The sequence below is a fragment of the Oncorhynchus mykiss genome, chromosome 15 (assembly GCF_057628025.1).
Source record: "Oncorhynchus mykiss isolate SJ-2025 chromosome 15, ASM5762802v1, whole genome shotgun sequence".
NCBI lineage: Eukaryota > Metazoa > Chordata > Actinopteri > Salmoniformes > Salmonidae > Oncorhynchus > Oncorhynchus mykiss.
The window spans coordinates 60582884-60607787 of NC_143036.1; the positions used below are offsets into that span (position 1 = coordinate 60582884).

At 43.4% G+C, this 24904-nt stretch overlaps 1 protein-coding gene across 31 annotated transcripts in view; it reads left to right on the forward strand.

The window, feature by feature from the left end:
- Positions 1–24904, forward strand: part of LOC110490386 (myotubularin-related protein 5) — an 81092-nt gene that overhangs the window by 33382 nt on the left and 22806 nt on the right. For 2 of the 31 annotated variants that reach the window (XM_036944739.2, XM_036944744.2), the window contains exons 2-22: positions 1555–1640; positions 3572–3709; positions 4027–4152; positions 4379–4489; positions 5190–5276; positions 7792–7821; positions 9244–9349; positions 14560–14692; positions 14882–15005; positions 16045–16158; positions 18782–18859; positions 19117–19230; positions 19481–19609; positions 19711–19809; positions 22105–22315; positions 22826–22938; positions 23124–23273; positions 23560–23628; positions 23754–23912; positions 24093–24385; positions 24663–24835. In XM_036944739.2, coding sequence (XP_036800634.1) covers positions 1555–1640; positions 3572–3709; positions 4027–4152; positions 4379–4489; positions 5190–5276; positions 7792–7821; positions 9244–9349; positions 14560–14692; positions 14882–15005; positions 16045–16158; positions 18782–18859; positions 19117–19230; positions 19481–19609; positions 19711–19809; positions 22105–22315; positions 22826–22938; positions 23124–23273; positions 23560–23628; positions 23754–23912; positions 24093–24385; positions 24663–24835 — 2643 coding nt within the window. The remainder of the gene's footprint in view (positions 1–1554; positions 1641–3571; positions 3710–4026; positions 4153–4378; positions 4490–5189; positions 5277–7791; positions 7822–9243; positions 9350–14559; positions 14693–14881; positions 15006–16044; positions 16159–18781; positions 18860–19116; positions 19231–19480; positions 19610–19710; positions 19810–22104; positions 22316–22825; positions 22939–23123; positions 23274–23559; positions 23629–23753; positions 23913–24092; positions 24386–24662; positions 24836–24904) is intronic. The other 29 variants (XM_036944740.2, XM_090200541.1, XM_036944741.2 and 26 more) reach the window with 15 other exon arrangements.

Here is a 24904-nt window from a genome sequence, read left to right on the forward strand (position 1 = left end):
TGTTTCTTTAACTTACTCGCTGTTTCGTTTTCATTTGTTCAGTCTTTTCCTTCTTTTTTTAAACATTTATTTTTTTATGTTTTACCCCCTTTTTCTCCCCAATTTTGTGGTATCCAATTGGTAGTTAGTCTTGTCTCATCGCTACAACTCCCGTACGGACTCGTGAGAGGCGACGGTTGAGAGCCGTACGTCCTCCGAAACACAACCCAACCAAGCCGCACTGCTTCTTTTTTTTTTAACCCCCCTTTTCTCCCCAATTTCGTGGTATCCAATTGTTAGTCGGTACTGTCTTGTCTCATCGAAACACAACCCAACCAAGCCGCACTGCTTCTTAACACAGCGCGCATCCAACCCGGAAGCCAGCCGCACCAATGTGTCGGAGGAAACACCGTACACGTAGCGACCTGGTCAGCGTGCACTGTGCTCGGCCCGCCACAGGAGTCCAACCAAGCCGCACTGCTTCTTGACACAATGCCCACTTAACCCGGAATCCAGCCGCACCAATGTGTCAGAGGAAACACCGTACACCTGGTGACCATGTCCTGTACACCTAGTGCACGACTCCTGTGGCTTGTCCCTGCCAGCCAGCCAAACCCTCCCCTAACCCGGACGGCGTTGCGTTGGGCCAATTGTGCGCCGCCCCATAGGGTCTCCCTGTGGCAGCCGGCTGCAACAGAACCTGGACTCCAACCCAGAATCTCTAGTGGCACAGCTAGCGCTGCGATGCAGTGCCTTTGACCCATGCCCCACTTGGGAGGCCTCTCTTCCTCTGTGGCCTCTCTTCCTCTGTGCCCGCTGTCACTGTGTCTGTTTCCATCTTGTCCAGCTGTGTATGTAGCATTTCACGTAAACCCTGTTTCTTGCCTGCATCGAAGTAGCGGTCCTTATACCTAGCATCGAGCATGGTGGCGACACAGTAAAGAGGCTCAGAGAGAATGCCACCGGATCGCTTGTTCACAGCCTCGAGTACTTTTGTAAGTTTTAACCCCATGGTCTGTGTCGGCAGTTTTATTGAGCAGGCGCTTCAATACCATGACCGAGGGTATCACGTCTGCTGCTGTTCGAATGGAGCTAGGAGTGTTCATGTTTCAAACATGTTCTCAAATACCATTGAAATGGCAGCAGCGGTATGAGAACCAGCACATTAATGAGCATGCAATACGGCTTTCCTCAGTACAAAATCACATTTTATTGGTCACATATACAGTTGGTTGGAAGTTTACATACACCTTAGCCAAATACATTTAAACTCCGTTTTTCACAATTCCTGACATTTTAATCATAGTAAAAATTCCCTGTTTTAGGTCAGTTAGGCTAATTTTCTCATGCTCTCTCGTCTCCGTGCAGCAATATAGTGAGATATGTTTGGAACATAAAATCATAGAATCAAATTGCAATACATATATAATCGGCGCCTAAGTATTGTAATAATATCGTATGGTGAGGTCCCTGGCAATCCCCAGCCCTACAGTAGTGGACTAGGCCCTGACAGATAACTTGGCTCTCTGATCAAGCGTTCCGACCTGACCTTTGTCACCCTCTCTCTTTCTCCAGGAGGCAGTGAGGGCCAAGGTCACATTCTCCAGCGCTTTCCTGAGAAAGACTGGGAGGACAATCCCTTTCCACAAGGCATCGAACTGGTATGTAACTAACATAGCTCACACACAAACGAACGCACAATAGCCTACATATTTACCCCAGCTACATACAGTTGAAGTCGGAAGTTTACATTCACCTTAGCCAAATACATTTAAACTCAGTTTTTCACAATTCCAGACATTTAATCCTAGTAACAATTCCCTGTCTTAAGTCAGTTAGGATCACCACTTTATTTTAAGAATGTGAAATGTCAGAATAATAGTAGTGAGAATGCTTTTATCTATTTCATCACATTTCCAGTGGGTCAGAAGTGTACATACACTCAATTAGTATTTGGTAGCTTTGCCTTTAAATAGTTTAACTTGGGTCAACCGTTTCGGTTAGCCTTCCACAAGCTTCCCACAATAAGTTCTCACAAGAATTTTGGCCCATTCCTCCTGACAGAGCTGGTGTAACTGAGTCAGGTTTGTAAGCCTCCTTGCTCGCACACGCTTTTTCAGTTCTGTCCACAAATGTTCTATTGGATTTAGGTCAGGGCTTTGTGATGGCCACTCCAATACCTTGACTTTGTTGTCCTTAAGTTCTTTTGCCACAACTTTGGAAGTAAGCTTGGGGTCATTGTCCATTTGCAAGACCCATTTGCGACCAAGCTTTAACTTCCTGACTGACGTCTTGAGATGTTGCTTCAATATATCCACATCGTTTTCCTACCTCATGATGCCATCTATTTTGTGAAGTGCACCTCTCTGTCCTGCAGCAAAGCACCCCCATAACATGATACTGCCACCCCCGTGCTTCACAGCTGGGACGGTGTCCTTCGGCTTGCAAGCCTCCCCTTTTTCCTCCAAACATAACGATGGTCATTATGGAAATTGCTCCCAAGGATGAACCAGACTTGTGTAGGTCAACAACAAAAAAAGTCTGAGGTCTTGGCTGATTTCTTTTGATTTTTCCCATGATGTCAAGCAAAGAGGCACTGAGTTTGAAGGTAGGCCTTGAAATACATCCACAGGTACACCTCCAATTGACTCAAATGATGTCCAATTAGCCCATCAGAAGCTTCTAAAGCCATGACATCATTTTCTGGAGTTTTCCAAGCTGTTTAAAGGCACAGTCACCTTAGTGTATGTAAACTTCTGACCCACTGGAATTGTGATACAGTGAATTATAAGTTAAATAATCTGTCTGAAACAATTGTTGGAACAATTACTTTTCATGCACAAAGTAGATGTCCTAAACGACTTGCCAAAACTATAGTGTGTTAACAAGAAATTTGTGGAATGGTTGAAAAACTAGTTTTAATGACTCCAACCTAAGTGTATGTAAACTTCCGACTTCAACTGTACATCATCCGTACCTGAAGAAAGGCTGCATCATGAAGGGATCAACATAACCCAGAATAATTTACAGTTGATGTGTATTTAATGTCTCCCAAATAACCCTTATTCCAGTATTGTTTACCTCATTATTGTCTAATGTGTTTTGCCAGAGTCAATATTGAAGAATTCCTAAGTGTTCATTATATATGTACAGCGGGGTTCAATGGCATGTCTGTTTTGTATTTCATTCATTATATATTACAAGATGAATGCCTACAGAACAATAGTTATTCCTTGGTTTGCTTCTAGCCTATTTCTCATCCCGATCCAAAATAAGGGTGTAAGGTTAATCATTTCTGACACGTGGAAAGTTTTCTTTAACTTGATATAGCCTAGCGGTGGAAAATAACCAAATGATAGGCTAGAGATCAGAGGTGAGTCACAGAGAGATGCAGAGTAGGGACATATGACATACCACACTGGGATTCGGCCCACTAATACTGTATATTCCTCTCCTGTCATCCATATCTCCCTCTCCTATCCTTTTCACCTCATTCCCGTTTCCCTCCTTCTTCCCTTGTTTCTCGACCCCTGCACCCCTTGACCCATTTTCTGTCACTCGCCCTCTCCCTCCTCCTCTTTCTTCCTCTCAGTTCTGTCAGCCCAACGGATGGCAGTTAGTTCCAGAGAGGGAGCGTCCGTCGTTCTTCGTGTCGGTTCTGACCGACATCAACTCAGAGCGTCACTACTGTGCCTGTTTCACGTTCTGGGAGGGCCTGGACAACCTTAAGGTGAGAGACTGGAGGAGAAAGAGAAGAGGCCCCCCTGGCCACACTTCTCCTCACACACTGAGCCAATGTCATTATGAACCAGTAACGGTATCGTTACAGCTGTACTGTGTAGCAACAATGTGCCAACATTTTACGCTGGCAACAAAGTTGTGGAAATGAGACGATCTGATCATATTAGAAACAGGTAACGGTTTATAAAAGTTCCAAGCTGTATCTGTGATATGACGTTACATCTTTTAATGGTACGTCTATAGAAAATTTGCACAAAGTAGGCTACAGTACACTGTATGATATTCTGTCTCATTCTGTGTGTGTAGCTACCGAAAGCTGAGGCCAGTGAGGTGGATGAGGATGAAGTCCCAGGGCTGGTCCAGCCGGCCCAGGTCTTTGCCCCCAAGAGCCTGGTGCTGGTGTCCCGTCTGGACCACACAGAGGTCTTCAGGGTACAACGCACCTCAAAACAATACTGCACGTCCCTGTCCGATACTCCCATTGCACTTCTCATCTATGTTTCTTGTTACAACAAAGAGTGATTGAAACAACTCTAGGCTTGATTTGGCTGTATTTTGCTTTAGGTAGTGTTCTTCACCCACAAACCCTGTTTGTCATTTCACTACAAGTCAAGGAAAGTGTGTGCTTGTCTTTTGACTGGGTGCCTCCCCTGTCCAGAACTGTTTGGGACTCATCTACGCCGTGCACGTGGATAGCCTCAGCGTTCCCTTGGAAACGGTGATCGGAAACCTCCTCACCTGCGTCATCCCCGTCGCTGGTGGTTCTCAGGTAAACACACCTCCTTTCAGCATGCATACCGACTTTTACGTATTCTCCTGGGCTGTGCAACCCTCCCAACCAGCTAGCCTATTAGCTTGTTAGCCCCATCCAACCTGCTAGCATATTAGCTTAGCATGTTGGCCAATGCAGACTGCTAGCACATTACTTTAACCAAACTGTTTGCATTGTAGCTTAGCATTAGCGGGTGTGCTATGCTAACCCTCATTGCCGAGTCAATGCCGGGTCCTCAGCAAAGAGGAGATGGCCAGCATAGTAACCTACACACCATAGGAGGTTGGTGGCACCTTAATCGGGGAGGACGGGCTTGTGGTAATGGCTTGAGCGGAATTAGTGGAATGGTATCAAATACATCAAACGCATGGTTTCCATGTGTTTGATGCCATTCCAATCGCTCCGTTCCAGGCATTATGAGCCTCCTCCCCTTAGCAGCCTCCACTGCTACACACAATGTATAGGATTTTTTTCTTAGCTCTTGTATTCACCCTATGTGCACAATTTAAATGTACTGTTTGTCTCAAACTAATTCAATGACGCTACAGCATGAAGTAGTGTAACATATAGTAAACTAGTATACTAAATCGTGCACTACTAGTATATTGGGCCTATACGTACATTTCTGTACATTTTGTTCCCTTGTGTAACATGCCATTGAACCCCGCTGTACATTGGTTCCTCCTGTGTGTTACAGATAAATGAGTCCCCAGTATGTAGTTTAAATCTTTCGGTTCCTCAGGCCTTAGCCTGTGACTGGCTACTGGGCTGCTTTCAGGACCAGGTAACATCACCTTCCGGCAGCTTCTTACCAATCCGCTTGCCTCATTGTGATTTTATCTATTTAGATAAACATGATGATTCTAAAAAGTCTGTTTTGTATTTCCTGTAATCATCTCAAACCATGCTGATTTAATATTCACTCAGTGGTTTGCAGTTTGCTCTAGTCTGCTTTTGTGGAATTTGTGGCCTAACGATGCTGCGTATTCCATGCTACATTAACCTGTCAATAATTTCAATCATTTTTGAGACCTTTTTAAAGTCAAAGAATTGTTTTGATTCTGTGTGCCGTTGTTTGTCGTGGATCGATCTGATGTGTTTGCCATTATTGATCTGTTGTAGAAGTGCATAGACTTTTCACTTGGTGAGGAACACACACCGTACACAAACACTGGTTCTCTGAGGGTGACCATATGGGACACCAGATGGCCTCATAGCAGGCAGTGCAGTGGTCTGAATGAGAGATGGGACTAATCAGCATTAACACACACACGCACACATAGATCTTGCAAACAAAAACAAACACACTTGACTTACACACACTCCGAGATCTTCAGGCATTGGATACTATAGCACAGATCATTCTATATTAAAACAGTACTTGAAGAGCAATGCTGGGTGTTTGTTACGGTGTAATAGCAGGTTTGATACTATCAAATGTCTAACTTTTTATTAGACTCAATTCTAGACTTGCTAGGACTCTCCCCAGTCATGCCACGTCAACCACTGTCATCCCAACATACATTGCAACACATCCACTTTACTACTGCAACTGGCAATTATCTCAACTGTCAGATACGCACTCTTGACATACAGAGCAGCAACCTTTAGCCCAGTTACTGTACAGTGGAATATATATGAGTCTGATATGGAACCTGCCTGAACGTTTGTGTGTGTGCGCGCACGTCTGCCCGTCTGTATGAGGGATTTAATAGATAATTGTAAATGACTGTGTCTAGTCTCCACAATGTCTCCTGGTTACCAGCCCAAGGACATTCTGTCAATGGGCCAATCTCCATAAATAACTTATTTGATTTCCTGAAATATTAACTGTAAAACATTAACTAAGCAGATTTCCCCTTTTAAAGTAACTTTACTGAAAAATGACAATGTTACACAAGTATAACATTTCAGTCCTCTGTTATTTCACCCCAAGGTCATAAACACATCATCTGACTAATTTACTCATCGGATGTTTGTAGCTACGATAGGGCTGGGCGATATGGCAAATAAATTATCACGATATCGATATATTTTTTCTTTCGAAAACGATAATTATCACGTTATTAATCAAATAACGTTTAAAAGGTGCATATCTGCTTCAAACTCAAGAATGCCTGAACACACCGTGGTTAGAGCGTTGGGCCAGTAACCGAAAGGTTGCTAGATCGAATCCCAGAGCTGACAAGGTAAAAATCTGTCGTTCTATCCCTGAACAAGGCAGTTAACCCACTGTTCCCCGATAGGCCGTCATTGTAAATAAGAAGTTGTTCTTAACTGACTTGCCTATTTTTTATTTATTTATTGTGAGCTACACATGGAAAATCGTTCCATGTTTGCTGCTAGGGAGCATGTACCTGGTGTCAATTAAATTGATAAGCTTCTTGAAACCTTCCTTTTCGACTGTGCTAATTGGTAGCATGTCCTTAGCAATGCAATGCATAATAGCATTTGTGATGTTTGCATGTATGGCATAAATGCTGTCAGTGTTGACTGCTTCGGGCAAACATCCCTAGATTTGGCTGGTGCTTGAGGGGCGTTTATCAATACCGTGGCGCAAACTCAAACTTCCTGCATGTTCCAAAGAGTGATTTTGCTTAAGATGTTGAAAAAGGTTTGTTGTATTACCAGACTTCGTAACCACCTGTCTACGGCACAATTTGCACCGAACATTGTTCTGCTGTTTTTCGGACTTCAAAAAGCCAAACCACTTCCAAATTACTGAAACAGTTTAACCCTTTTTATCAATAATTTCTTTGTTGGAAGCTGGTCCTTCTCCATGGCTATCACTGCCACTGTTTTCGCCTACGTCACTAATTGAGGTGCGAAGTGGTTTTTTGTGGGCGTATACTTCTCCGCATGTTCCTGCTGCGTCAGAGGTGAAATGGACTGCTGTACCTAATTATTTTATATATCAACATCAACAAAAATGAATGTAAATGTTTTTATATGGTTATTGAGAGAAGTAATTACCTCTTGCTAGTGATTTATCGCCCAGCCCTAAGCTACAATGTCAGATATTAAATGTGGCTGAACTGAGCTGTGGATGCTTCCATTTTATTTCCCCAAAGTTGACAGCTGGTTTGACTCTGTGCCTTATGTTAATGTTGCTGTACTCTCATGTCATAATGCCACGCTGTTACCATCTGTGTATATTTGTAATGTCATGTTAATGTTTTGTCATTGTTTTGTCATGTTTTTGTTTGGACCCTGTTGTCTTTAATCCGTGTGTTCTCCTATGGTGTATTTCTCTCTCTCTCTCTCTCTGTGTGTGTGTTTGGGGTGCTTGACTTGTGTAGCCGTGCCAGGAGGAGAGAGAAGAGAGCTTGGTATGCCGCCTGACTACTTTATTCTCCTTTCAACCAATCAGCTCCTAGCTTTCCCTAATTCTGTCGGGATCCTCCTATGTCTATGTATCTCACCTACCTCTCTCTCAAGGGAAAACCAATCAAATCACTTTGATAAGGCCCAGTCTGTTACCCAATGGCTGATCTTTTTACGATCTGTTATTGGTAGCCTGGAAAAATTCAAGGATATCTAATTGGTTGTTGATCAGACGAGTGACGGTGAAATGGTGTTCAACAGCTGGATCATTGCGTTCCCATTGCTGCTGCTGCTGTAGAGAGCATGAGCTAACGCCAACCTTTTCGTTCCCAGATATATATACTTGGGCCTTGTATTTTAAGTACTTTTAAATGAAGATTTGGCTACAGTAGATTCCTGCTTCTGGAGTTTATTTGAAAATGTCTGTTTTTAAATCAATTCCCTATTTTAGAGTGAAAATGTATTTTGGAAGAATTTCAGTACTTAAAATAATTTGCATTCCTACTTGTCAAATGTGGTATACAGCCTCTGTAGGTAGTTCCAGTTGTTTCTGTGTATTCTGTTGTATTACTATGTGATGTCTGTCCTAGAGGCTGCTGTGATTGTGTTTCTATGTGATGTATTGGATGCCTTCTTTGACCTTGTGCTACCTGTCCTGTATGCAACTCTTTGTAATCGGTCTTCATTTGCAGCCAAGACCCACGGTACCTATCATGCTGTGCAAATTGTGCCTTAACTCATATCGCCTAACATGCTTTTTCAGTCTTCCAAAACAGTCATTGACATTGCATGCAACATAAATATCACACTTACAAATGATGGCAACTTATATTTTACAACAACTAGTACAACTCTCTTAAGCTATAAATGTAATGTATGTGCTACAATGTGAAGTTTACATGACTAAGATGTTTCATGAATGTTACAATCAACAACAAATCAATCTAAATCATTCTGTCACTTCCCTTCCCTCTGTGTCACATGGCCGTAAGAACTATCCAGTAACACTAAACCAATGAGACATTTCAAATGTTAAGACCCCCCTGAAATCATTCAGATGTTTGAACTCTGCCCTTTCCAAAACGCAATGGAAATGTCCCTCTATGAACAATCTGGAATGTCATTGGTATTTGACTCCCATAAAGGCCCATTTTAATATGGTGGGCTGATTTGAATCTGTGGTAAGGCCCATTGCTATGGGTTTCTCAGTTCAACATAGGTCAGTTCTCTCCTGTTCAGCTCTGAATGGCTGGTTACTGTCGAGTTCTAATGTACCTGCTAAACCCTTGTGATTCTTATGTGATTTCTCCTCAATACACTCCAACTCTCTGTGATTGTGCTGTAGTTGCTAATCCCCATTTTTCCGAGAAAGAGCGTTCACACTATCTGTTCTCTTTTTCCATGCGTCCCTCTCTTTCTCTCTCTAGCGGACTATAACATTGGGTGCGGGCGATCGACAGGTCATCCAGACTCCCATCAACGACTCCCTCCCTGTCAGCGGCAGCAGCGTAGCCCATCTCTTTAGACAGCTTGGTACGGCAAATCACAATGCAGTTTATTCAGCCCAGGACCGATGGGGCACCTTATGATCAGTGATGTCAGTGATATGGACCAATCAGAGTCTGATGTTCCCTCACCTAGGAAATGTTCCTTTGATTTAAAGACCTTCACCAATTGTTCAATTGCTTAATGAACGCAAATCACAGGCCTATATTTGATGAGTTGCGGGAAAAGGCAGGTGTGTGTGTGTGTGTGTGTGTGTATATATAAACTCAGCAAAAAAATAAATGTCCTCACTGTCAACTGCATTTATTTTCAGTAAACTTAACGTGTTTATATTTGTATGAACATAACAAGATTCAACAACTGAGACATCAACTGAACAAGTTCCACAGACATGTGACTAACAGAAATGGAATAATGTGTCCCTGAACAAAGGGGGGGTAAAAATCAAAAGTAACAATGCAGTTGGTGGCCACACCAGATACTGACAAAGTACTGCTGTGCATCTCCTCATGGACTGCACCAGATTTGCCAGTTCTTGCTGTAAGATGTTACTCCACTCTTCCAGCAAGGCACCTGCAAGTTCCCGGACATTTCTGGGGGGATTGGCCCTCACCCTCCGATCCAACAGGTCCCAGATGTGCTCAATGGGATTGAGATCCAGGCTCTTCGCTGGCCATGGCAGAACACTGACATTCCTGTCTTGCAGGAAATCACGCACAGAACGAGCAGTATGGCTGGTGGCATTGTCATGCTGGAGGGTCATGTCAGATGAGTTTGCAGGAAGGGTACCACATGAAGTAGGAGGATGTCTTCCCTGTAACGCACAGAGTTGAGATTGCCTGCAATGACAACAAGCTCAGTCCGATGATGCTGTGACACACTGACCCAGACCATGACGGACCCTCCACCTCCAAATTGATCCCGCTCCAGAGTACAGGCCTCTGTGTAACGCTCATTCCTCCAACGATAAACGCAAATCCGACCATCACCCCTGGTGAGACAAACTGCGACTCGTCAGTGAAGAGCACTTTTTCCAGTCCTGTCTGGTCAAGCGACGGTGGGTTTGTGCCCATAGGTGACGTTGTTGCCGGTGATGTCTGTGGACCTTACAACAAGCCCTCAGTCCAGCCTCTCTCAGCCTATTGTGGACAGTCTGAGCACTGATGGAGGGATTGTGCGTTCCTGGTGTAACTCGGGCAGTTGTTGCAATCCTGTACCTGTCCCGGTGGGATGTTTGGATGTACCGATTCTGTGCAGGTGTTGTTACACGTGGTCTGCCACTGCGAGGACTATCAGCTGTCCATCCTGTCTCCCTGTAGCGCTGTCTTCGGTGTCTCACAGTACGGACATTGCAATTTATTGCCCTGGCCACATCTGCAGTCCTCATGCATCCTTGCAGCATGCCAAAGGCATGTTCATGCAGATGAGCAGTGACCCTGGGCATCTATCTTTTGGTGTTTTTCAGAGTCAGTAGAAAGGCCTTTTTAGTGTCCTAAGTTTTCATAACTGACCTTAATTGCCTACCGTCTGTAAGCTGTTAGTGTCTTAACGACCATTCCACAGGTGCATGTTCATTAATTGTTTATGGTTCATTGAACAAGCATGGGAAACAGTGTTTAAACCCTTTACAATGAAGATCTGTGAAGTTATTTGGATTTTTACGAATAATCTTTGAAAGACAGGGTTCTGAAAAAGGGATGTTTCTTTTTTTGCTGAGTTTACTCTACCGTTCAAAAGTTTGGGGTCACTTAGAAATGTCCTTGTTTTTTTTTTAAAGAAAAGCATTTTTTTTGTCCATTTTAAAATAACATAATTGATCAGAAATACAGTGTAGACATTGTTGTAAATGATTATTGTAGAAACGGCAGATAAAAAAAAAAAAAGGAATATCTACATGGGCGTACAGAAGCCCATTATCAGCAACTGTGTTCCAATTGCATGTTGTTAGCTAATCCAAGTTTATCATATTAAAAGGCTAATTGATCATTAGAAAACCCTTTTGCAATTATGTTTGCATAGCTGACAACTGTTCTGATTAAAGAAGCAATAAAACTGGCCTTCTTTAGGCTAGTTGAGTATCTGGAGCATCGGCATGTGTGGGTTCAATTACAGGCTCAAAATAGCCAGAAACAAAGAACGTTTCTTCTGAAACTCGTCAGAAACTGAAGATCTCGTACAACGCTGTGTACTTCTCCCTTCACAGAACAGTGCAAACTGGCTCTAACCAGAATAGAAAGAGGAGTGGGAGGCCCCGGTGCACAACTGAGCAAGAGGACAAGTACATTGGAGTGCCTAGTTTGGGAAACAGACGCCTCACAAGTCCTCAACTGGCAGCTTCATTAACCTCTAGCGACGAGCAATCCCGTATCCGGGAGCGTAATCATAGCCTCAAGCGCATTACCATAACGCAACGTTTCCTATTCATGAAAATCGCAAATGAAATGAAACAAATATATTCAAACACAAGCTTAGCCTTTTGTTAACAACACTGTCATCTCAGATTTTCAAAATATGCTTTTCAATCAAAGCTACACAAGCATTTGTGTAAGAGTATTGATAGCCTAGCATAGCATTAAGCCTAGCATTCAGCAGGCAACATTTTCACAAAAACAAGAAAAGCATTCAAATAAAATAATTTACCTTTGAAGAACTTCGGATGATTTCAATGACGTGACTCTGTTAGATAGCAAATGTTCATTTCTTTCCAAAAATATTATTTGTGTTGGCGAAATAGCTCCGTTTTGTTCATCACGTTTGGCTAAGAAAAAGACCGGAAAATGCAGTCCCTACATCGCCAAACTGTTTTCCAAATTAGCTCCATAATATCGACAGAAACATGGCAAACGTTGTTTAGAATCAATCCTCAAGGTGTTTTTCACATATCTATTCGATAATATATCAGTCCTGACAGTTGGTTTCTCATCAGAAGCGAACGGAAAAATACTGCAGCTGGAGATTACGCAATAATCGCAACGGAGGACACCAAGCGACCACCTGGCAGATGTAGTCTCTTATGGTCAATCTTCCAATGATATGCCTACAAATACGTCACAATGCTGTCGACACCTTGGGGAAACGACAGAAAGCCTAAGCTCATTCGTGGCCCATTCACAGCCAAATAAGGAGTCATTGGCATGAGGCGGTTTCAAAAAATGCGGCACTTCCTGATTGGATTTTTATCTGGGTTTCGCCTGTAACATCAGTTCTGTGGCACTCACAGACAATACCTTTGCAGTTTTGGAAACGTCAGAGTGTTTTCTTTCCAAAGCTGTCAATTATATGCATAGTCGAGCATCTTTTCGTGACAAAATATCTTGTTTAAAACGGGAACGTTTTTCATCCAAAAATTAAAATAGCGCCCCCTATATCCAAGAAGTTAAATAGTACCCACAAAACACCAGTCTCAACGTCAACAGTGAAGAGGCAACTCCGGGATGCTGGCCATCTAGACAGAGTTCCTCTGTCCAGTGTCTGTGTTCTTTTGCCCATGTTAGTCTTTTATTATTGGCCAGTTTGAGATATGGCTTATTCTTTGTAACTCTGCCTAGATGGCCAGCATCCCGGAGTCACCGCTTAATTTTTGATGTTAAGACTGTGTTTTGCAGATACTATTGAATCTAGCTGCCAGTTGAGGACTTGAGGCATCTGTTTCACACACTAGACACACTTAGAAAACAAGGGCATTTCTAAGTCACCCCAAACTTTTTAACAGTTGTCTGTGTGTACACTGCATTCGGATAGTATTCAGAACCCGTGACTTTTTCCACATTTTGTTACATTACAGCCTTATTCAAAAATGTATTAAATTGTGTTCCCCCCATCATTCTACACACAATACCCCACAATACCCCCATAATGACAAAGCAATAAAAGGTTTTGAAATATTACATTTACGCAAGTATTCAGACCCATTACTCAGTACTTTTTTTAAGCAACTTTGGCAGTGATTACAGCCTCAAGTCTTCTTGGGTATGACGCTACAAGCTTGGCACACCTGTATTTGGGGAGTTTCTTCCGTTCTTCTCTGCAGAGCCTCTCAAGCTCTGTCAGGTTGGATGGGGAGCATTACTGCACATCTATTTTCAGGTCTCTCCTGAGATGTTCGTTCGGGTTCAAGTCCGGCGCTGGCTGGGCCACTCCTGTGTTGTCTTGGCTGTGTGCTTAGGGTCGTTGACCTGTCTTCGCCCCCCCAGTCTGAGAACCTGTTTCAGAGTACTCAGGACTTCATCAAGGATCTCTCTGTACTTTGCGCTGTTCGTCTTTCCCTCAATCCTGACAAGTCTCTCAGTCCCTGCCACTGAAAAACATCCCCACAGCATGATGCTGCCACCATGCTTCACCGTAGGGATGGTGCTAGGTGTGACACTTGGCATTCAGGCCAAAGAGTTCAATCATGGTTTCATAAGACGAGAGAATCTTGTTTTTCATGGTCTGAGCGTCCTTTAGGTGCCTTTTGGCAAACTCCAAGTGGGCTGTCATGTGCCTTTTCCTGAGGAGTGGCTTACGTCTGTCTGGCCACTCAATCATAAAGTCCTGATTGGTGGAGTGCTACAGAGATGGTTGTCCTTCTGGAAGATTCTCCCATCTCCACATAGGAACTCTAGAGCTCAGGCAGTGACCAAGGCCCTTCTCCCCCGATTGCTCAGTTTGGCCAGGCTCTAGGAAGAGTCTGTGGTTCCAAACTTCTTCCATTTAAGAATGATGGAGGCCACTGTTTTTGGGGACCTTCAATGCTGCAGACCTTTTTTCGTACCCTTCCCCAGATATGTGCCTCGACACAATCCTGTCTCGGAGCTCTACGAACAATTCCTTCAACCTCATGCCTTGGTTTTTTTGCTCTGACATGCACTGTCAACTGTGGAACCTTATAGGCAGGTGTGTGCCTTTCCAAATCATGTCCAATCAATTGAATTTACCACAGGTGGACTGTAAGTTGTTGAAACATCTCAAGGATGATCAATGGAAACTGTATGCACCTGAGCTCAATTTTGAGTCTCATAGCAAAGGGTCTGAATACTTATGTAAATAAGGTATTTCGTTTTTGTTATAAATTTGCAAAATAATTCTAAGAACCTGTGTTTGCTTTGTCATTTTGGGGTATTGGTTGTAGATATGTCTTAATGCCTGCATGTTTGATCATTTTGTTTGAAGATACATTTGATCTTTACAATCCACGCAGTCGGTCTTTCCCTGCAAGTAAAGTGAATACTGTACCTCTGTTATGTTGTTGCTCTCAGGTATAGTGAACGTCCTGTATCTGTTCTGTGCTGCTCTGACGGAACACAAAATCCTGTTCCTGTCCAGCAGCTACCAGAGACTAACAGACGCCTGCAGAGCACTACTGGCCATCATGTTCCCCCTCAAATACAGGTGTGTGTGTGTTTTTCATTGTAAAATAGGTTCATAGATGTCTTTTTAATATTGTGAATTTACAGGGATTTGATTAACAAGATTAACAAGATATTTGTATGTTAGTTTGGGTGATTTCCTCACTTATCATATCATCTCCTAATCTGATTCCTGATAAATCTGATTTCCTCTTGTTTTCCCTCCCGCCAGTTTTACTTACGTCCCCATCCTGCCGGGCAAACTCCTGGAGGTGCTGAGCACGCCCACGCCTTTCATCATCGGGGTCAATTCTTTCTTCCGTTCCGAGACCCAGGAACTGGTGGGTAGCATGACCGTATGTTCCAATCTACAATACTTCTTTTTGATTTATTTTCTAGATCATGTTTATATATTCCGTCAGTGGTATGCATTTGTAAAGCCTATCTGATGCCAGTAAAGACCGTCTTAATTCTGTGTTGCCCCCCCCATACTTTGACAGCCTGTGGTACGATCTTGATTATTGGATATTGTCAGTTCTCTGGCCTTCTTTCCTTATCTATAATTCATCTCACTCAACAACCCAGACCTGCTGTGTTTTAGCCATCTGAAACCTCTTTTAGCTTAAACCCCTCTCAGTACTAACACAATGGTCTTTGTAAACCATGCCAAGGTACATTAGCAATATACATGACATGTAACTTAAATATCTTCATTCTATATCCAGTGGAATGTTGGATGACTTTGAACGTTTCCTTTTGTTATTAAGGACAAACTAATGGTTAAGATGAATAATACTAATAATATATTTATTTTGTATATTGCTTTTCATTAGTTATCTCAAAGCTCTGAGGAAAGAATAATACAAAAGGATATTCAATAAAAACAAGGTACATTTTAGAGTGAAGGCAGGTAAAATAGTAGTAGTGGGCTAGGCACTAAATACATTTCAGATTGGGATTTAGGACTATGAAATTACAGTCATTATAGTGTCATGTTTCTGAGGTCTAGGTTAGGGTGCGTTAAACTACATGTGGTCCCTCGCCATGCTTTGTTATGTAATGACTTTTAACAACGGACTGCCTGTCTGTATAATAGTATACTATACAGTCACATGGCTCTCATTGATCGATTGATGATGGAGTGTTAGGGGGTGAGAGGTTATCGCCTTGGCAACCCAACTGCCTGTTAAAAGGTCAATTTCACTGCTGCAGTAGGTAAAGTTCTGTAATGAACAGCTGACAGAAGCATTTGTGTGTGTGTCTGTGGCTCTGTCAGTCACTACTGTTCTCAATCAGCACACTTAGCCTCATGTACACTATGCAGTACAGTGATCTCTTACAAGATCAATCAAAGATATCGCACTGACTGAGCCGTCTGTGTGTGTTGTTCTACAGTTGGATGTGATCATCGCTGACCTGGACGGAGGCACGGTGACCATCCCGGAGTGTGTCCACATCTCTCTGCTCCCCGACCCCCTCCTGCAGCAGACCCAGACTGCCCTCTCCATGGTAACCACCGTGACGACAACACTCACACCTCACCGCAACACCCTTAAGACTTCTACACCTTCACGTCATACAGCTACATCAGAGTCACCAATACCAGTACAGCACGTTAACCCAACACAGGGACTCCCACTATGTATTACCCTGAACCATGTACAGCTATAGTGGTTTAAGCACAGCATCACATTGAGATGTTGATTTACTACTTCTGAACCAACTCCTTTTCTAAATAAGATCAAGTTCCTTATTGTAATCGAGCTTCTCACTGCCAGCACAATCTGGAAATTCCTCTTGTTCAGATAAGATCCATGTTATGTAAAACTAATCTGATTTTCTGATTGTGCCTGCCTATCATTGGTGTCTATGGCTGGTTTTATGCTTTTGTTTCTATGTAGAGGAGAGCCATGCCATTGCTTTCCCATCATTAGCTACAACAAACACATGGTGGCAGATTTTATTTATTGAATGATTCTGGTTGATATTGTAAGCAATCGTGTTTGTGATCACAAAGTAATTTACCACAATCTTCTATTCTAATTGTAAGGTATCGGAACTACCATTACACACATAAAACAATATCATATTTTACAATATTGAAATTACCCATGAGACACAAATAAAAACAATGCAGTCATGAACTGTTCATGAGGATACGTCTGTTTTTAGTTTCACAATTGGTGTGAGTTGGCATGTGCAGAGCTTACTGTAATACACAGTAGTCCAATAAAGAATTATGAAAGAATGGATATTCCCATCTTCAATGAATGAAATGATACTACAATCTGGAGCCAAAAGAGGGTTTATTTGTTTGCCTGTATGACATTGGCATTGATTCCCACAGCCCAAACTGTTTGTGTTATCAGAGTTGGACCAGAGGGAGAAGATGAATTATAGAATCTGACATGCTGTCCCACATGAGAAATATTTGGGAACATATTATTCCCTTGATAAAAATGTCTTCCTCCCCTCATTTCTTTATCAGGATAAGAGTCAAGTTGTATGTTTTAATATGAAGGAACATTTGATATGGACTTGCGTAGATTGCTCAGAATATTGCCAGACCGGCATTGCTCGGAACTGCTCAAAATGCGTACTTCATTAGCTTTTTGGCACTTTTCTTAACTGTTATAGAAGAGAACCATTTTTGGTAGTTTTTTGACACATGTCCGTGGTAAATTATATTTTAGTACATGTGACAGTATACAGTGGTCATGCTTTTAACTCTCCAAGGCTGTCTGTCTGAGGCCAATGGGCTTTATCTCAGGCTGGTCTCTATGATCTCTATTGGCTGGAGGGCATGAAACATGAGCCATACTCAATCTGCACGGTTACTAGCCAATCTGTTACGGCTAGACTGAACAGGAGAGGAGGAGGGAGGGACAAATGAGGAGGGAAAGGGGGGGAGAGAGGGAAAGCAAGAAAAGGCAAAAGAGAATGAGACAGGGTTAGGCTGTTACTGTGTCCTCTCGGTCAGAGGTACATTGAAAAGGAGCTGCTCCTCAACCAGTATACTTCCCACTTGTCCTTCATTACCATGTTTAAACATTCCTAGATGTTTGAAAAACAACACAGTGGAAATAGCTAGGTACCAGCCAATACCTGCTCTGGTAAGTAATAGGGACTGTAAAATTGTTCCATCTCAGAACAACCAGTCCTCTGATGGGACCTGACCATTCTACAATACAATATACAGGCCTCTCCCACTTCCCTCTTCTGTCCTCCTTTCTTTTCTTCCCCCTGTCTCCCTCTGTCCTAACCTGTGTGGGCCATAGAGACTTGTAGTGCTGGCCCGGTGACCCTGCATGGCTGGAATGAGACCAGAGCCCTGTAATGCAGGGACAATTTCACTGGAAGTGCTAGTCCTCTGTGTCCTGAGTCAATAAAACACTATGTGCATGTGACGTGTATGCACACATGCTTCCTTCCATAACCAGTGAAGCACATTGTGTGTGATCGTGGGGTTCATTCCGCCCTGCATTTGTCTGCCTGCACTGTCAGTCTCTGTGCAGCGCTGTCCAAGCCTCAGCCCCCCAGCCGGCTCACATAACAGGCCTAAGTGACCTTCACCCAGACCAGCACAGAGAGGATAATTGTAGTGCGTGAAAAGTGATAGCTTTTGCAACTGGAGGAATAGTTCATTTGTTTAATTATCTGGACAAGTTATGTGGGGGTTGGTGGAGTGCGGTGGGTGAAGGTTGTTGCAGTGATGCTTCTAGAGATAGTTGGGCAGCAACTGTTGGGTGTGGGCTTATCTAGGTACTCTGCTGCTCTCTTCACGATTAGCTGAATTAGATCACCTCACCATCCCCAAACACAAATAGGACTGTGAATAGGAGATTCTGCAGCTAATTTAGTTAATGGGTGTTTGCTGCTTAGTCTGAAGCCACATCGGTCTCATTTATGAGAGAGGCTTCCAAGAATTCTCATCTTCTTAAAAGCTTCTGACACCGTATTGTAATTTATGATACCCGATGAAGCGGTGTCCGAATGCCAAAATGTAGCAGCAGCTGCTGTAGGATTTATGGACTGAATAATATTGATGAACTGAACAGATGTAATGAGAAGACTGTTAGATGATATTTCTGTCCATGTTGTTGTAATATGACTCCTGCCATCTTGTTTGTAGGTGTTGGACCCAGAGCTGGAGATGGCTGACCATGCCTTCCCCCCTTCCTCCACACAGCCCTCCACACTCAAGATCCAGGTAATGTTGAGCCCTTCTATCCTCGGTGGAAGGTGTGTGTGGAAAAATAAGGAATACAATTGCACTCACTACTGTAAGTTGCTCTGGATAAGAGCATCTGCTAAATGGCTCAAATGTAAATTGAGAAAGTCCCTATCCCTTTGTTTGGGGCAATGCTGCAGCAAGGTCTCTGGATTTCTGAGCTTTCTCAGGCTTACTGTCCAGCTGTCCCATACTTACCCCTCAGTATGTTATAATTCCCTGTCTGTGTGTTGCAGGATAAGGAGATCCGGGCTGTGTTTCTGTGGCTGTTCGGCCAGCTGTTCAATGGCTATCGCTGGTGTTTGCACATCATCCGGATCCACCCTGAACCAGTCATCCGCTTCCATAAGGTATACATCACCTTCTATCTCTCTTTATTCCTAAGATGATATATTACATTGTGTTCATACAAGCCTGGAACTAACTATGGTCTTTATGAACACAATGGAATATATCACTTTAATGTCTGCCTGGAGGACAAAAACATTTTCCTCTAAACAGACCTGCAAACTGTTTTGAGTCTAACACTTAGAAAGGAAGAGTGGATCCCAAGAATCTCCGGCTTGACGAGTGTGTGTGTGTGTGTGTGTGTTCCTCCAGGCTGCATTCCTGGGCCAGAGGGCTCTGACTGAGGATGACTTCCTGATGAAGGTTCTGGATGGTATGGCATTCGCTGGGTTCATATCGGAGAGAGGGCCGCCTTACAGACCCACAGACCTGTTCGATGATGTGAGTACTCCCCCCCCCCCCCCCCCCCCCCCCCAATCAGTGGTACAGATGTGAAGGAAAAAGCATTCTAACTTCCTGTTTGTCTTTTCCTGTGTCTACAGCTGATAGCCAATCAGGTGGAGCGTATTCGCCAGGAGGAGTGCAGCCCGCACAAAGTCATGAACCATATCAAGGAGCTGGCTGAGCAGCTCTTCAAAAACGTATGTTGTGCATAAAAAAATGAAAAACATGTTTATTGATTTTATTTATTGATGTAGGATCTTAATTTGATCACCCTTTTGTTGCTTAGAATTTATGCTGATGAGCTTTGTGATTTGCGTAAAATTCCCTGAAAACTCAGACTTACGTGGTTATTTTAACAGTATTGGCCGATTTCACGGCAGCATGCCCCGATAATATTTTTGGTATCACAGATAGTTTAAAAAAAAATCATGATGAAAGTATACATTTTAGGCCCTTTTTAGACCTATACTGTACATGCCTCCAATAAGACCCTATGATCCGTGAACTGTACGTGATACAGACAACATCTTGGTGTCATTATATTCTTATAGTGTGTTTTAAAATATGGGGTATGTCTTGATTCTATATATATTTTTTTTAAGTACATTAATTTATTCAACATTAAAACTACTATTCATATCTCAAAAGTACCCTTTTTGATTTTGTTTATTTTAAGACATTGCTTGGAACTATACTCTTAAAACACAAAGTTTCCAGTGTGGGGTTATCCATTTTATACATAGCAATTGACATAATGGGTCATTAATCAATCACAGCCTCATGTCGGATTGCACATTCAGCAAATCACCAGCAGAGGCAATTCCCTTTTGAATTCATTTTCCCATTCATTGTGTTGGTGGTGCTCATAAAATGTATCATAACTTGAAAAGTAGCAGAGAGCCCACACTGGAAATGTGATGTACTTGTAGGTAATGTTCCCTCTATGCTCTGCGCGTGCACAGCTCCCCCGGGACTGCCACGCAGAAGAAATATCAGCTCGCACAGAGAAGCACGAGATTGAACTTCACTCAACTTTCTAGTTTTCCCCTTTAGTTAACACTATCAACAAGTCAGTCCCATACTTTACACAGACTGGTGCGCCATATCCAATCAGAGCTGCAGTATCCCTGAATGCAAATAGATCATTGCCATATATGGATCTGTGCCATTCCCTTTTAACTGGACTGTGTTTACAGCATGAGTGGTAGTGAGTAGATGCACTTGTTTTGCATGTGTCCAGGTGTGTACATTTGTTTGTATTCTTGGCTATTAAGTGAGTTATTAGCCCAGTTATAGCACATTTCTAGTCAGCAATGGTGGAGTGGTTGCTTCCTGCAAGAGCACAAGATGTGTGCAGTTGTAGACCTCTTTGAAAAGCAAGTCAGATAAAGAGCTTTTTTTCTGACTTAAATGGGCAGTGTAGTGTTTTGAGACGGGCTTGAATAAGCTAAGTAGCCAATAGGCAGAGGGTAGCATAATTTGTCTTATTCTGTGTTATAATGGTATGGGAATAATAATAATACATTCAAAGGCAACATTTTCAGTCACCTTGTTGTCTGAAGGACAAGTGCATACACAGGTTAATGGCAACCCCTACATATTTTGATTTTTTTTTAGTCTCATGGAATGTATGCTTATGTTGAATACCACACATTAGCTGCTACTGTACGCTGAATGATAGAACAGCTATTTCCATGTTAAAATGTTAACAATGCCTCCATTGTTTTTGATGATAGGCCTCTCTGGTAGACCTATATTATGATCAAATAGCCACAGTAGCCTTCATGGCCACTGTTAACTGTATTTTAAACCAAGTACAGCCTCGGTGTTCACAGTAAACTTGCACTAGAAGTTGCACAGAATTTTCACAGCGTTCAAGTTTGCGCTCAGCAGACCTGAAATTTGTTAAGTGCCTACATTTTTGGGAGGTAACATTGCTTGTAGAATATATTGTTTAAAACGATGTCTAAAAATGTTGAATAAATTAATGTGTAAAATTGTATTTCAGAAGGTATCATTACTCCATATTTTCAAGAACACTATAAGGAAGTTTAATGACACTAAGAGGTATGTCTGTATCATGTACTGGGTCTTACATGGGAGGCATTTACAGGTCTAAAAAGGGCCTTGAAATGTTCACTTTCAGGATTTTCTCAAAATGGTTTGTGTTACAATGTACGAAGAGTATCAACCACCCATCCTCCCAATAAAGTTTCTATGAACAATCTGAGATACCTAAAATATTTTCTGGCCATGCTGACATGCAATTGTCCTATTGCACTTTTCATGTAGCCTACTTTTGTCCAGCTAATAGCCTAACCACCGATGGACTAAGTGTTCAACTCCTATTGCTGCGACAATATAGGTCAAATTAAGATCCTCCATCTATGTAATGTAGTAACTAAAATAACAGGAGACCACTTATCTCTTTTCTTTGCCCTTTCTCCCCCTACAACTTTATGGTCGCTCACGTTTTATTCTCCCCCCATCAGGAGAACCCGTACCCTGCCGTGGCCATGCATAAGGTGCAGCGGCCAGCTGAGAGCCCTGGTCACAATGACCCCAAGAACTTGGCTATGTTCCCTCTGCTGGATGACGTTACGGTCCAGCTCTTCATCGACCACGCCGCCGCCAAGCTCCAGACCGCCCCGCCCGTGGTCAAGGCCGAGCTCAAAGGCATGGTGCCCTCCGGACCCCCACTGGGTGAGTGTGCCAAGCTGGTGGGAAAGACTGAGTGGAGGGGGTTGCTGGGGATAGTGTGGGCTGGGGGGTGGAGCAGCATAGGCATGAGATGGTGGGATTAAGTAGTGCAGTGAATGAATGGTTGAAAGACTGATGCAGACATTCCTATTGGGTTGTGGGTCAGAATTTAGCAGAGATGCCAACATGAGATTGTGTCTGATGGATTGGCTTGATGTCTGATTTAAAGAGGCTGATCCAGACACAGACAGGCCTCTAGACAGGCCTCTAGACAGGCCACTGTGTTAGTTAGGACAACCTCTGTGTGACCCATCTCTCAGCATGGGTTTAACTGAGCTGGATTCAGTGTAGCTTCAGTGTAGACTCATGAGTGTGTCGGGTCCACCAGACAGGCCACTGTGTTCGGACCACCTCTGTGTGACACATCTATCTCTGTGTTGGTTTAATTGACCTGGATTCAGTGTAGACTGATGAGTGTGATGTAATAACCGCTGAGTCGTGGTGTTCCTCCAGGAGACATTGTGGACAGGCATGGTCATGTGCTGGCTAACAGCGCTCGCAGGCTGGAGGTGGTCAGGAACTGCATTACCTACATATTTGACAACAAGATGCTGGAGGCCAAGAAGGTGAGAGACAAGGACACAATAGCATCTCAGTGCTTGGCCATTTTGGAATGATAAAGGTGTTAACAATTTATAGCTAGTTTAGAGGTTTGACTTACATGATAGTCTAGTGATTTAAAAAAAAAATGTTAATTTTTTTTCTTCCATCTCCTAATGTTGTCCTGTGTCTGCTGCCCCCCCCCCCCCAGCTGATGCCAGCGGTACTGCGAGCGCTGAAGGGCCGGGCGGCCAGGGTGTGTCTGACCCAGGAGCTCAACCAGCACGTCCTGCAGAACCGAGCTGTGCTGGACGACCAGCAGTTTGACTACATCGTCCGCATGATGAACTGCACCTTACAGGTACATGCCGAAGCCACAAAAATGTCTCTCTCTTCTACACAAAGTTCTATTGTAGACCGCAGCACACAGTCGGGTTCAGTGCATAGAACGGTTGTATTGAAGGAGTTCTGAAAGCAATGACTTTAACGCCTTGGGACTTTTTCAAAACAGTATCATGCTACCTATTTTTACACTGCAATGGAGGCCTTTATATTTTCAGAAGAATAATGGAGCCTAAATCGTTGGTGTGTTTGCATGGCTGACATTGAGAGAGTATGGTGATGTTGACCTCTATTCTCCTACTCAGGACTGCTCCCACATGGATGAACACGGTATTGCTGCCATCCTCCTTCCCCTGGTCACGGCCTTCTGCAGGGTAAGTCACAAAAAACAAACAATCCCTATTCAACACAAAATAAATAAATCATTGTCCTTTATCATAGCTTTAAAGTGGTCTGTTTCTAAAGCTTCTGTGTGGCCTTGTGTGTTTGTGTCTGGCAGAAACTAGGCGCGGGCATCACCCAGTTTGCCTACAGCTGTGTGCAGGAGCACATGGTGTGGACTAACATGCAGTTCTGGGAGGCCATGTTCTACAGTGATGTCCAGAACCACATCAGAGCCCTGTATCTGGAGGCAGACGGGGGGGAGCAGTCCATCGATGTAAGAACGGACCCTACAATTACACAACAAGCAGACCCTTTTTAAGCTAACGCTCCTGTATATTAGTATTAAACACAGCAATAAAAACATAACTGAGGCCTTTTCCTTGATAATGGTACTTAGTCCTTGGAGTACATCCATACATTGACCCCATCTGACCTTTCCCCTTCCACCTCCCAGTCTCGCGGTCAGCAGGAGTCTGGTCCAGCAGCGGGAGGTCAGGAGCTGCTGGGCGCTCTGGAGCTGGCGTCAGAGCAGAGCAGGCTGTGGCCCACACTCAGCAAGGAGCAGCAGAGTGAGCGCGTGCAGAAAGAGGAGAGCACGGTGTTCAGCCAGGCCATCCACTACGCCAACCGCATGTCCTACCTGCTGCTGCCCCTGGACACCAGCAAGAACCGCCTGCTCAACAGGTCCGGGATAGGGGATGTGGAGAGTGTTAGCAACAGCTATGTCACCAACAGGTACACCAACAGGTGGGGGACGCACGTGCACACACACACACACACACACACACACACACACACACACACACAACAACGAGGCACACACACGTGTACACACAGACAGAAAAACATACCCAACAGCTTTCTCACTAACAGACATGTTAAAAACAGCTTATCATACAGTGGGCAGCTTTGTAACATCTTACAGTGGAACCAGCAACAAACGTATGCCTAGGGAAAAGACTTTAACATTGAAGTTCAAGCTCATATTGGTCGTTCCTAAGATGCCTTTGTTGTTTTTGTTTAGCATTGCTGGCAGCATGGCGGAGAGCTACGACACAGAGAGCGGCTTTGAGGACGCTGAGAGCTCTGACGTGGCCAACTCTGTGGTGAGATTTATCAACCGCTTCGTAGACAAAGTGTGTAACGAGAGTGGGGTGACCAACGAGCACCTCAAGGCACTACACACCATGATACCAGGTAGGAATCTGCATTTTGTGTTTTTGGTGCTCATGTTGTGAACTTTCCTTGACAGATCAGGGTTGTATT